Here is a 13886-nt window from a genome sequence, read left to right as displayed (position 1 = left end):
CGACGTTGAGGACCCAAGACAGAGTCTTAGTCCTTGGTGGTGGGCAGAATCAAGTAGTTTTAGTGAAATTCTTCAAAGGCATTTAGAAATTGATGAGGTAATACAAGACACTATCATGGATGACAACTTCTTTAATTCTTTCAACACGACGTTTCAAGGCTAATTCTTGCCCCTTCGTCAGGCGGATAATGAACATAGGTAACATTGCAGAATATATACAGGTATACATGAAGCCAGAGAGGTAAGATGTATATACAAGCACATAAATGTAATTAGGTATGTACAATCACAGAGGAGAGATGAAAGGAGGAGAGTTTTAACAGTACATAGTTGTTTACACAGCTGATATATTGAGAGTCTATGAGTCCTTGTTGACACACCAGGCAGAGGGTAGGTACACGCCTTGATCTCTATTGATCTGAGGTTCTAATCTTCTGATGTTGATTGCTTCCCAAAGCTTCCTTCTCCGCCAATCACTGATGTTGGAAGCCAGGATCTCGGTGTTTTTCCAGTTGATGGAGTGGTTTGGATAGTTGACGATGTGTTCAGAGAGGGCCGATTTCAGATCTAATTTTCTTACTGAAGTTTTGTGCTCTTTGGGTCTGATGTTGAATGGTCTGCAGGTTTCACCTATGTAGCTGCTGCCGCAATCACAGTTTATCTTGTAGATGCAGCCTCTGGGGTTGGGGTTGGTGTGATCACTACCTCCTCTTCCATTTGCTCTAAGGATGTTTTTCAATGTCTTATCAGAATAAAAGGCCACATCAACACTGGCAGTTTTTCTGAGGAGTCGGCTCATTTGATGACTTATCTTTCCTTGGTATGGAATGTTGACTCGGATGGGTGCAGGCTCAGGTTTAGGGAGGCGGTCGTTCTGATGCTGGAGAGTTGTGGCTCTAGTCTGGTCAACGAGTTGTTTTGGGTATCCATTGAGGGTGATGAAAGTTCTCTTGAGGTGGTCAATTTCGTCTTGGAGGTGGGCTGGGTCACAGATGGCTTTGGCACGTCTGGCTAGGGTGGAGACTATGGCTTGCTTTATTTGTGGATGGTGGTTGGATAGGTAGTGGATATACTGGTCAATGTGGGTGGACTTTCGATAGACAGTGGGAACGCTTCTTTCAGATGAGTTGTCAAGGGATACGTCTAGGAATGGCAGCTTGTGTTGGGCTTCTACTTCCATCGTGAACTGGATGCGGGCGTGTTGTTTGTTAAGGTGGTGAGGGAGTTCTGCAGGCTTGTGGTTGGGATCTAGGATAGTGAAAGTGTCATCAACTTTTCTATACCAACATAACGGTTGGAATGGCGATGTAGATAGGGCAGATTCTTCAAAGCTGGTCATGAAGATTTCAGTTATCAGCGGAGAGAGAGGTGAGCCCATGGATCTGCTGGTAGATGCTGTTCTGCCATGTGAAGTACGAGGTCTGGAGACGGCTAGACACAAGGTTGATGTATACTGTCAATGGTGAGTTTGGTGTCAATACAACTAGCTAACTTAGCACGGAGAACATCAAGAGCTTCATGTAGAGGAATGTTTGTGAACAAATCAACAACATCATAGCTGACCATCAAACGGCAAACAGGCTGCCCAATTCGGGTTGATCCGGGTCCACACGGGAATTTGAACAGTTCTTAGCGTTACCCAGCACCCACCACGAGGAGGTTGCTCTCTTGGCGAGAGCTTCACGCCATAGAATTAACATTAGTAAGGGTTTTCCAATAATAAAGTTGTCAGAGACAGAATCATCTTCTTCTATCTATCAACGTCACTTGAATTCAGTTCTATACTAGTCTACGAATTTCATTTAATAAAAAGTGAGAGACTTAGTATCATGTGATCAAAGGTTTCTTTGATGTTTGAACACCATGGATGGGACGTTGATGATCGTCATAAAATCAGGTGAATAAATGTTACAACACTTTACTGTTTTATCAAATAGTCTGAAGGATCGCGTGACAATAAGGTCATTTGAACAGCAAATAGAAGCCCGTTATTGTGACTGTCACTTTGAGATTTATCAGCACCCTTAACATAGATCAGTCAACAGCTGTGGTTCTATTGAACAAACTGAATGATTATGATGGTGATAATGATGACGATAATGAACATCCATTGTGTTTAGATGATGCTTTTATCACTTCTGCCCTAGATTCTGTGAAACAGAAACATAACGATCGGGCACATGCGTTGATGCCAGAGGTAGAAACTTGTTGAAGAGAGTGTATGAAAACAAACTCTAATCATTTGGATGAGAAAGCTTCTGACAAGGATATCGATGATGATGAGTTATGTTGTCAGGAGGAAAGTTTGGATGACTCAGAAAATGAAAAAGTAATTCACAGAAGAAACAAACAAACAGTGTAGGGAACACGGTATTGAAAATGTATATAACACTAACGAGGAACACTCAAGGGCCCGAAAGCGTACATAAAAAAAGATCAGTGGACAGGCAATGTTAGAAACCGGAAAAGACAGAGTGAACAGGAATATATAAATTCAAAGGGGGATGTAGGACCAAGACTACCAACGATTACGACAAAGAAAGTCTGCTTTGGAAGATGTAAATTCAAATGCAGCCAGGAAATATTATCAAACAAACGACAAAAAATATTTGAATCTCTGGAAGCTGAATGACTCAGAAAAGTCAGTATTTTATGGCAGCACAACCACAAGAGACCAAACGAAAAGGAAGTCTGAAAAGTAAGCAGTTAGGAAAAAATATACCATTTAATATTTTTTCATTATTGAAGAAAAAAGCCTTCGAGTGTGTAAAGAGTTCTACCTTACAACCCTGGATATTAGTCAGACGTTTTCATGAACAAGTAACAAGAAATATAACTCCTAGACCAGACAGGCGTGGTAAACATAGGGAAACTAGTGTTCCTGAGGACATGAAAGAAGGAGTTAACAAATCATAAATTCATCTCCAAGAATGCCATCACATTATTGTAGAGCTAGTAGCTGTCAGTAATTTCTTTTCCAATGATGTACAATCTGTATGGGCAAAAATATCTCTAGGAAACTCAACTACCTGTCAAAGAACGTGTTCACGTTCCCAAAAAGGATCGGTGTGACCTCGGGGCAACATATCAAAGGTTTTGTAAGTCCCCATGGTCCCTAGTATGGTGATCTACCTTCTGCTGTTGGCGATCTTTCGCCTGTTTTTATTTTGTATTGTCTAAATAGTGGTATTAATTTTAACTTTCCATGTTAGTTTTAATTCAGATTGTACTGTCCTTCGTTGACGGGTTTTATAATGTACATATAATCTTTTTCATTGTTGAATGTCCTCGTCACTATATGGCTGAAATATTGGCGATGTGACGTTAAATTTTAACTCACTCACTTACTGTAAGTCCCCATGGTCCCTAGTATAGTGATCTACATTCTGTTGTTGGCGATCTTTGACCTGTTTTCATATTGTAGTGTCTAAATAGTGATATTAGTTTAACTTTCCGTCACGGCCGATGGCGCAAGCGCTGCCCACCTGGCAGCCAGACTACGTAACCGGAAGCGCTTGATTAGGAATGAATAAGGCCTCGCGAGATGTGATGTCATTGTGATAACAAACAATTTACTTAAACACACATTGCAGTTATCGCTGTTATTTGTAAAACTATGAAGGGTAAGCTGACAAGTGACATGTTGACAATAGATTTTAGAAAATAATTCAACACCCATAAGTCTTTGTTTGAAATGCCGCCATCTTTGTTCAAACGTACAAGAGCGAGATTGGAAAACTTTCTTGTTTGGAAGTAAGGTCTGTGAGAGTGAGGCAGTCTGTATACTTGCTTCAATTTTCTTGAGATATGGCAATATTTCACAATTGAAGCGTTGGAAGTAAGGATTTGGGAACCTCTGAGCGATCGCAATGGATACCCAGGGCAGAAAAATTAACAGTACCCAATCCTTGTCAGGTACGTTTCAGATGAAATTTTCAGTTTGTATCGAATGAAACGTTATTTTACAGTAACCATTCTCTCGCATATCGACTCCCGTCACGGTTCTTGATGTAGGTATTGCATTTTGATGATGTGAAATCTGATGTTACAAAGCCTAGTATTGTTGACAGCTGAATGCTCCATTATGATACATGTACAATCATAAGACAAGTGTGGTTTCGTGTTCCCATTACAATGTACCAGTACGCTGAGTCTGAAATGGTAATAATACTAATATGAAGGAAATCAACAAGTAAAATATTGAAGACGAAATATAATAAGTTCATGATAATTATTTGGAAAATATTACAAATCGACATATGTTCATAATCAAAATGTGTGTTACTTTATGTTTCAGGATGTTGTGAGAAGAATCATGGAAAAGTTCGGATTTATGTAAGATAAAATGACTTTCTAAAAGTTTTATTATTGTTCGATATGATAATATATTTAAAATATCTGCCATGCTTTCAGCACATCCTGCTAAAAGGTTGAAATTACATTAAGATTTATACAATGTCTTTGAAACGTATATTGCATGGATTATCCTTATCACATCTTTTCTAACATCGCCTTAAAGTAGATAATATTAGTGTCCATAAATGTTTTAGTATCAAGCATGCTTCTTCTTCATAGTTGTTTTGATTATGATTTTTGTTTCATTCTTTTCCAAATAAATCTAAAACAAATAAGTTTTTCAAGGGAAGTGATATAGCCTGCTGCGCAGGGAATCGTAAACATGAACCAAAGTTATTATTTATACCAATAAGTGTTACATTTCTTTTTCTTTAAGACTGCTAAGAGTCCATAAATCTCATCCGGTCTGTTTTTTCTTTCTTTTTTTTGTTTTGTTTTGTGTTTTGTTTTGTTTTTTTGTTTTGTTTTGTTGGTTTTTTTGGGGTTTTTTTGGTTTTTTTTTGGGGGGGAGGTTGGCGTTGCTTACCCACTACTCGTGGTCTGATGTAATTTAATACCTAGCACATCACATACACCAACTGATCATTCAATTTTCAGATCATTCCATATCTTATCAATGGATTTAGCTTTCGATCCAATTAAGGTTGCTTTCGATTTGTCTAAATTTTCAAACCTGATATTTTGTAAAAGGTTGTCAGTAGCAGAATACAATGTCTCTTCAGCCCCACCATGAAACAGTTCATTATCATTAGCATATTGTTCCAGTTTATATTCATTATCATTGATAACGTTAGCTTTGATGTTTTCATTATTTCTCATGATGCAACCATAATATCTAGTACAATTGACGTAGCACACTCAGGCTTTGTGTGACGCATAATTTCTACTTGATCATGTTAATGCTAATAAAAAACTTATGTTATCCTTCTAGTTATGCATATACCAAAGTTACTTATTCGTTTGTTTGATACATGGTGAATATGATAATAATCAAAATAAGGTTTGTGGAATTGTAATAATATATCATTGGGAAAATCAAAATGAACGCATATGTTTTTCTCAACAGAAGCCTTCAAGGGAATATGTAGGAGCACGAAGGACCATCGACAAGACAGTAGGCAGGAAAGAATGGAAATCAAACGGGAGATGCTAAAACAGTCTGTAAGTTCCTGAAACTGGACTACTTAATACCACTTGTATCAGTTTATACACTACCTGACACCAGGGTTTGAAACATCGACCCTCTATACAAATTGATCACTGGCCACGTTTTTTGATTATTGAGACTCTTAAATCCCTTTGCAATTTCAAAAGGTATCACTGGCATTGCAGGTGAGGTGAAAGATATCAAACTTTTGCGATCAGGTTCACTGCTGATTGAATGTAGCAGAAAACAAGCTACCAACCTGTTATCAACTGGTATGACTGTCGGAGTCCCGGTATTAGTTTCTGCCCTCAGAACACTGAATACAAGCAAAGGCATAGTTCGAGACCGTGAGCGTCTGAGCTTGCTATAATGTCCGAGATAAAAGATCAAGGAGTATCTTTCGTCAAACGTTTCACAACACGGAAAAATAATGAGACTGTTCAAACCAACACATATCTGTTTTCATTTTCAGCTCCAATACCTCCAAAGTCAATCAAAGCAGGTTACTGCAATCTGAATGTTGACTTACATATTCCAAATCCCCTGTGCTGCTTTAAGTGTCAAAAGTACGGACGTGGTGTTAATACTGTTACATGTGCTCACTGTGCTGAGAATACACATGTAACCGAAGATTGTGACAGTAATCACAAAAAATGTGCAAACTGTAAAGGAAATCATTCATCCTTATCGAAAGAATGTCCCATTTGGAAAAGGCAAATGGAAATTAACAAAATCAAATTTTCCAGGAACGTCAGTTTTGCTGAAGCAAGAACGATTGTACAATCTACTGAGCACAGTGAAGCTTACGCCTCTGTCACAAAAACATCTGAAACCTTCTCAAAAGGAACAACTACGCCAGTACTAACTTCGTCGAGCTCATGTCAGACTGACCTGACATGGGTAAATTCAGATATTCCTCAGTCAATCTCAGAACAGTCTACTCAGACAGATATAGCTCAGTCTACACAAAAGACCGTATCTCCTTCATCAAAGTCTTAAAGCTTCTTCCGATCACAAATCATCATCATCACCATCTCGGTCACACTTAAAGTCTCAATCGACAGCTGATAGTCAGCCACCTGTTAAAAGTAACCCGAAGCCAAAGCCTGATGCTTCAAAACAACAAAGTGGCAGAGCTCCTAAAGGGTCACAAAACAAAATTCCATTGTTCAATAAATATGGGTCTCTTGAAGACATGGACTATTCTGAAAACGTCCATTCTAGGGCACATAACTTGTCGCCCTCCAAAAGAGTGCGGGGTAGATCCCCAATAAATCCCCCCAACAGATAGTTTATTCCAATAATATTGTACAGTGGAACTGCAGAGGATTAAGGACTAATTTACATGAATTACAGCTATTAGTCCAAGATTTTACACCTTCAGCGTTATGTCTCCAAGAGACATATTTAAAACAAACAGATATATTTGACCTTCGTCATTTTAATGCATATCATTGTTTTTCACCTCCGGGTGATAGAGCCACTGGCGGATCATTCATTCTAGTCAGTGAGTCAAAACGTTATTCAAAGCCCTGTATCACATAGCACTAATATGCAGGCTGTTGCAGTGAGAATTACTTTACATGTAGCGTTTACACTATGCTCACTATATATTTCACCATCTTCGACGTTTGACAAAACTGATCTTCAGGCACTATATGACCAACGCCCGAAGCCCTGTATTATAATGGGAGATTTAAATGGGCACAACCCACTCTGGGGTAATGTAACTACAAACACTTAAGGTAAATTGTTGGAGGACTTTTGTTCTGACAATGATTTATGTATTTATAATGATGGTTCCAACACATATTTACACCCTGGTACAGGGACCTATTCTGCTCTTGACCTGTCATTGACAAATTCAGAACTACTAAATCAATTCGAATGGTCAGTCCACGATGACCTCTGGAAGTGACCATTTTCCTACTATATTAAAAGCTGTAACTCCATCCGATGTTCCTCCATCATCAAGGCGAAATTTTAAAAAGGCTAACTGGGCTTTATATGAGACACTGTGTGCTGAAAAACTTAAACCCGAACGTTTTATTGACGTTCCCTATGCTATTAAATACTTTTCTGATGAACTGAATTCCATAGCTGATGAGTGTACAGCAAAGTCCTCTGTAGTCCCACACATAAGAAAACCATGGTTCAACGATGAGTGCAAACAAGCTAGGAAGGCAAGGAATAAAGCTGAACATTATTTCCGTCGCCATCCCATGGTGCATAATTTCAATAAATTTAAAATTTTAAATGCTAAAGCACTGCGTACTTTTAAACAGAACAAACTCCAATCTTGGCAAAATTATGTATCCAAAATAAATTCTCGGACACCCATGTCCAAGGTATGGAACACGGTCCAGAAATTCAAAGGTAAAGGCACTAAATCTACTGTCCATCATCTTAAATAAACATGGAGATGAAATGCTTACTGATAAATCAGATATTGCGAATAAACTGGGTGAAACCCTTTCTAAACATTCTTCCTCTTCAAATTATGTACCAAAATTTCAGCAATATCAAAAACAACAAGAAAAGAAAACTATTAATTTCAATTCTGATAATGGGGAAGATTATAATGAAACGTTTTCTATTCATGAACTTGATACTGCTCTTGATCAAGCTCATGACACTGCTACAGGAGCTGATAACATACATTATCAACTCCCAGCTCCTGAAACATTTACCAGAATCCTGTCTGGAAGCTCTCCTAAATATTTTGATGATATTTGGACATCGGATATATTTCCTCCTTCATGGTCCCGTGTGGACCCGGGACAGAATGTGTCCACAGCACCCCATTGCTTGTCGGAAGAGGCGACTAAATTGGGCAACCTGTTTGCCGTGGGTTGCGTCCCTTGTCGGTGGAGGACGGGATCCTGGTGGTTGAGGGCAGTGGGAGCTTGAACATTGTTCCTTTTTGCTCAACACACCACTTCGGCCCTTACTTCACCTAGACGGGTGGTAGAATCGGCCCGATTCTATCAATCGGCTGGTCACGCCATGCCCTGAGCATGGATGATTATACGTGAGTATTCATATTGATATTTCATGTGGTTACTATGGAAACCATGAAACTATTACTATACCACACTTTTGCCTAGAGTCCTATGCCAGAAGGCGGTGGCTCATGGGCCAATCTGGCATTAATGACCTCCGGGTTCTGTTTGTCATCAGGTAATTGTCTAGGGCCGGACCAGCCTGACCTTTTACTCTGTTTGACTATTATAGCTACCTGCGTTCTTCTTGCTGGAGTATAGCATCCTTGTAGCCCTGGTTTTGTAGCTGGCTTCCGCTGCAATTCCGTCCATGTTGACACTCCATGGTGGGTGGGGAGCAAGGGTGTCGAATATATTTTTCATTATGGCTACCCAACTACCTACTGGTTCCAGATCAAACACTAAAAGAAGGCACATTGATAGTGATGCTGCAACATCTTCTGATGAGGAATGCATAAATAGTATTGATTCATGGCCACGATTTCTTGTTGTCGATGGAAGTGATGGTACACCCCTCAAAGTTAATCCTTTCGTTATTTCAAAATCTATTGAAGGCATTTGTGGAACTGTTAAAAATGTTACACGTCTCCGGTCCGGTTCTCTTTCAGTTGAATGTGCAAGGAGGCAACAGTCTCAAAATCTTCTCAAAGCTCATCATTTGGCCAACACTGAGATTGTCGTATCAATCCACAAGACCCTAAATTCATGCAGAGGCATTGTACGTGATCGTGCAATGTGCCTCTCAGATATGTCTGAAGAAGAGATTGTGTCCGAAATGAAGTCTCAAGGAGTACTGTCTGTAAAACGGTTTACAAGGAGAGAAGGTGACAAAACCATAAAAACAAACACCTATCTTTTCACTTTTGCCCTTACAAAGATTCCACCTTCTGTTAAAGCAGGATATTTCAACATCGGTGTGGATGTGTACATACCAAATCCACTCCGTTGTTTCAAATGCCAACAATCTGGTCATGGTGCAAGATCTTGCAAAAACACCCAGGTATGCTTCCGGTGTAGTAAAAACCATGATGGCACAGACTGCACTGACAACATCAAGTGCGCAAATTGTAAGGGTGAGCACATGAGCTCGTCAAAGGCATGTCCTTCTTTCGTGAGACAGACAAAAAAAATTGAAAGTCAAACACACAAATGACATTTCCTTTGCTGATGCAAGGAAACTGGTTGATAATGAATTATCTGCTTCATCTACTACTCTCACCTATTCTGCTGCAGTCTCCTCATCCCCTCTCAAAGTTGATTCTGGTTGTCAAACTGCTATAACACTGGACCTCGGATGACCAAGTTATTTTATACTAAGTCAGTGCTGAACATACCAGCTTGCCGCCAGCATCATCACAAACTACTCTTACAACAAATACTTTACCGCTACCTAATATGACGTCTGAGCACAACAATCAACATGAACCTGAAAAGAAAACAATGTCAAAAAAAAAGAACAGAAACAACAACGACGAAAGGAAGCCAGGGCCCTTAAACATATTGAGGTGCCTTTACCATTAAAAGTGCCTGAAGAGGTTCAAAACACCTATGAACCGCGAGCTATGGAGACAAGCCCTTCTCAGCCATCTCAGCTTAAAGGGACTTCGTCTCGTGCACGCTCTCCTATTGAGCCCCCATGAGTAGCTCTCATAATGTTATCCAGTGGAATTGCAGAGGCCTTAGAAACAATTTTAATGATCTTCAACTATTATCACAAGATTTTAAACCATCAGCTTTTAGTTTACAAGAGACATACCTGAAAAGTACAGATAGATTTGACTTGCGCCAGTGTAACTCATTTCATTCGTTTTCACCTCAAGGTGATAAAGCCACTGGTGGTGCTTCTATTTTGGTGAGGCAGGGTGTTATTCATAGCCCTGTTCCACTTAAAAGCAATCTTCAGGCCGTTGCTATACGGCTTTCTTTACAAATAACGTTCACGCTTTGTTCCCTGTACATTTCACCATCTTCAGCTGTTCAGCCATCTGATCTTCAGGAGCTATACGACCAACTTCCCAAACCCTGTATTATCATGGGTGATCTTAATGGACATAACCCTTTATGGGGAAGTACTGCTACCAACAATAAAGGGAAAATGCTTCAAGACTTCATATCTAATAATAACGTATGCATATTTAATAATGGATCAGCCACTTATTTACATCCTGGTACAGGAACGTATTCTGCACTTGATTTGTCACTCTCAGATCCCGATATATACAATGAGTTTGAATGGTAAGTCCATGATGACCTTTGTGGAAGTGACCATTTTCCAACAATTCTCACAGCTATAAATCCTACTGATAACCCACCTGCAACTAGGTGGAATTTTAGTAAGGCCAACTGGCCACTATTTCAGACACTCTGCACTGAAAACTTAAATAATGACGTTTTTGTCAATAGTCTGGATCCGATTCAGGTATTCTCTGATAAACTGAAGAATATAGCTAATGAAACTATACCTAAGTCCTCTGCAACCCCACACGTTCGTAAACCAGGGTTTAATGATGAATGCAAACAGGCCAGAAAGAACAGGAAGAAGGCCGAGAAGTATTTTCGGCGACATCCTACAGTCCATGATTTAGACAAAATTAAAATTCTAAATGCTAAGGCTCGCCGTGCCTTCAAGCAGAATAAGCGTCAATCTTGGCGAAATTATGTTTCCAAGATAAATTCCCGCACACCAATTTCAAAAGTGTGGAATATGATTCAACGAATAAAGGGTAAAGGTTGCAAATCAACTGTGCACCATCTGAAGGATGGTGACGATGTATTGACAGATAAGGGTGATATTGCCAATAAGATTGGTGTAACTCTCGCCAAACATTCGTCTTCATCAAATTACGTCCCTGAGTTTCAGAAATACCAGAAACAGCAGGAGAAGAAAAAGATCAATTTTAACTCAGACAACGGTGAAGACTATAATGAACTATTTTCATTACATGAGCTATATGCAGCCCTTGAGCAAGCTCATGATACAGCAACAGGTTCTGATTGTATTCATTATCAACTTCTGAAACATTTACCTGAATCATGCCTGGAAACACTGCTAAATATATTTGACACGATATGGACTACAGGGACCTTCCCAGATTCATGGCGTAATGCCATCGTAGTTCCCATACCAAAGCCTGGCCGGGATCATACCGATCCTTCGAATTACAGGCCAATCTCTTTAACGAGTTGTGTCTGTAAAACCATGGAACGAATGGTGAACAATAGATTGACTTGGTATCTTGAAACCAATAATTTTATAACAAATATTCAATGTGGTTTCAGGAAAAATCGTAGTACCATTGACCATTTGGTACGTCTGGAATCCTTTGTCAAAAACGCTTTAGTAAATAAACAACATGCAGTATCGATATTCTTTGATTTGGAGAAAGCGTACGATACCACTTGGAAGCATGGCATTTTAAAGGATTTACATGATTTCGGTTTAAGGGGTCGTTTGCCTCTTTTTATCTCACAATTTTTAAAAGACAGGCAGTTTCAAGTCCGAGTCGGTTCTACCCTGTCTGACCATTATAATCAGGATCAGGGTGTTCCACAAGGCAGCATTTTGTCTGGAACACTTTTTAGCATCAAGATAAACAGTTTATCCAAGGTTTTAAATGATTCAGTTGATGGATCATTATTTGTGGATGATTTTAATATTTCTTGTCGAGGTAAAAATATGCATACTATCGAACGGCAATTGCAATTGTGTTTAAACAAAATAAATAAATGGTGTCTAGAAAATGGCTTTAAATTTTCTAAATCAAAAACTAATTGTATACACTTTTGTGGAAAATATAAGCCGCATAAGGACCCAGAACTACTTTTAAATGGCACTCCCATCAAAGTTGTCAAGGAGGCCAAGTTCTTGGGTCTAATTTTCGATTTCCACTTAACCTTTTTGCCGCATGTCAAATCACTAAAAACAAAATGCTTGAAGGCACTCGATGTATTAAAAGTGGTATCCAACTCAAAGTGGGGAGGGGATCAAGCAACTCTCCTACATTTATACAGATCACTTGTCCGTTCAAAACTCGATTATGGCTCCATCGTATATGGTGGAGCTTGCAAAAGCAGCCTGAAACCTTTTGATTCTGTCCATCACCAAGGTCTAAGACTTTGTCTTGGGTCTTTTAGAACAGCACCTATCGACAGTCTCTACGTTGAGGCTGATGAACCATCTCTTGAGCAGCGCCGTATAAAATTAACTTTACAGTACATTACCAAATTATACTCTAATGAATCTAACCCTGCATTTAATTGTGTCTTCAATCCCCTTTATGAAGATTTATACAACAAGAAATCTTCCCTGGTTCCACCTCCCTCCCGTCTTCTTTCTTCTCCTCCTTGGCAGATGGTTAGGCCACAAGTCGACCTAACATTAACTACATTTAAAAAATCAGAAACTAATGAATTACAATATAAACAGGAATATAATCAAATGAAACATAAATATAGCAATTATAAATCCTTATTTACAGATGGGTCCAAGGACGGTGGCGCAGTGGCTAGTGCCACTGTCATTTGATCCAGAACAATATCTTCTAGATTACCAGATAATAGTTCTATTTTTACAGCTGAAGCTAACGCCATATTAACAGCTCCTAAATATATTCAAAGACACCCTAAACGTAAACAATATATAATCTATTCAGACTCCCTTTCTTGCCTTCAGGCGATTAAAACTATTTCATGTAAACATCCACTTTTAATTGAAATTATTGAATTGTATAATGATCTTGCTACTGGCCAATACGACATCGTCTTCTGTTGGTTACCCAGCCACGTGGGCATTTCTGGCAACACAATGGCCGATCTTGCTGCCAAGGCAGCACTCAACAAATCTGTGACACCACTTCATATTCCATACTCAGATTATAAAGCTGCTATTAGAGCGTATATCCGTGATCTGATGCAGAGGAAGTGGGACACCCAAGTGGGTATAAATAAATTACATGCAATAAAACCCTATATTGGTTATACCTACTTGGGTCGTCAGTCCAGGTTTGAAGAGTTCGCCTTCGGACGATGTCGTATTGGCCATACGAGATATACTCATGAATACTTATTGAAAGGTGAGGATCTTCCGTTTTGCATCCCTTGTGATGAAATAATCACGGTCAAGCATGTTTTGCTTGACTGTGTTGAATATTCCATCACAAGGGATAACTATTTTAAATCCCGAACTATGAAGGATCTTTTTAACAATAACAGTGGTCATTTAATTATTGCATTTTAAAAGAATTAGATTTGTTAAATGAATTGTAAATAGATAAATATTTTATGATTGGAATTTTGAATTAGTAACTAAGATTGTTCGTGGCTGTATCCTTGAGGGGGGTTAAAGTACTGTAAAATTATTGTCCTCCTGAGAGGGTACGTAA

At 39.1% G+C, this 13886-nt stretch overlaps 1 protein-coding gene across 1 annotated transcript; it reads right to left on the bottom strand.

Moving 5' to 3' along the window:
- Window positions 1-358: 358 nt before the first annotated feature.
- Window positions 359-8868, bottom strand: LOC137297149 (uncharacterized). The gene is made up of 2 exons (XM_067829166.1): window positions 8742-8868; window positions 359-1248 (listed from the first exon to the last, which is right to left on the bottom strand). The coding sequence occupies exons 1-2, from the start codon at window positions 8866-8868 to the stop codon at window positions 359-361; spliced, it is 1017 nt and encodes a 338-aa protein (XP_067685267.1).
- Window positions 8869-13886: the final 5018 nt, after the last annotated feature.

This window comes from Haliotis asinina, chromosome 9, assembly GCF_037392515.1.
Source record: "Haliotis asinina isolate JCU_RB_2024 chromosome 9, JCU_Hal_asi_v2, whole genome shotgun sequence".
In the NCBI taxonomy this organism is placed as follows: domain Eukaryota; kingdom Metazoa; phylum Mollusca; class Gastropoda; order Lepetellida; family Haliotidae; genus Haliotis; species Haliotis asinina.
This window is presented reverse-complemented; position numbering and strand designations above follow the sequence as displayed.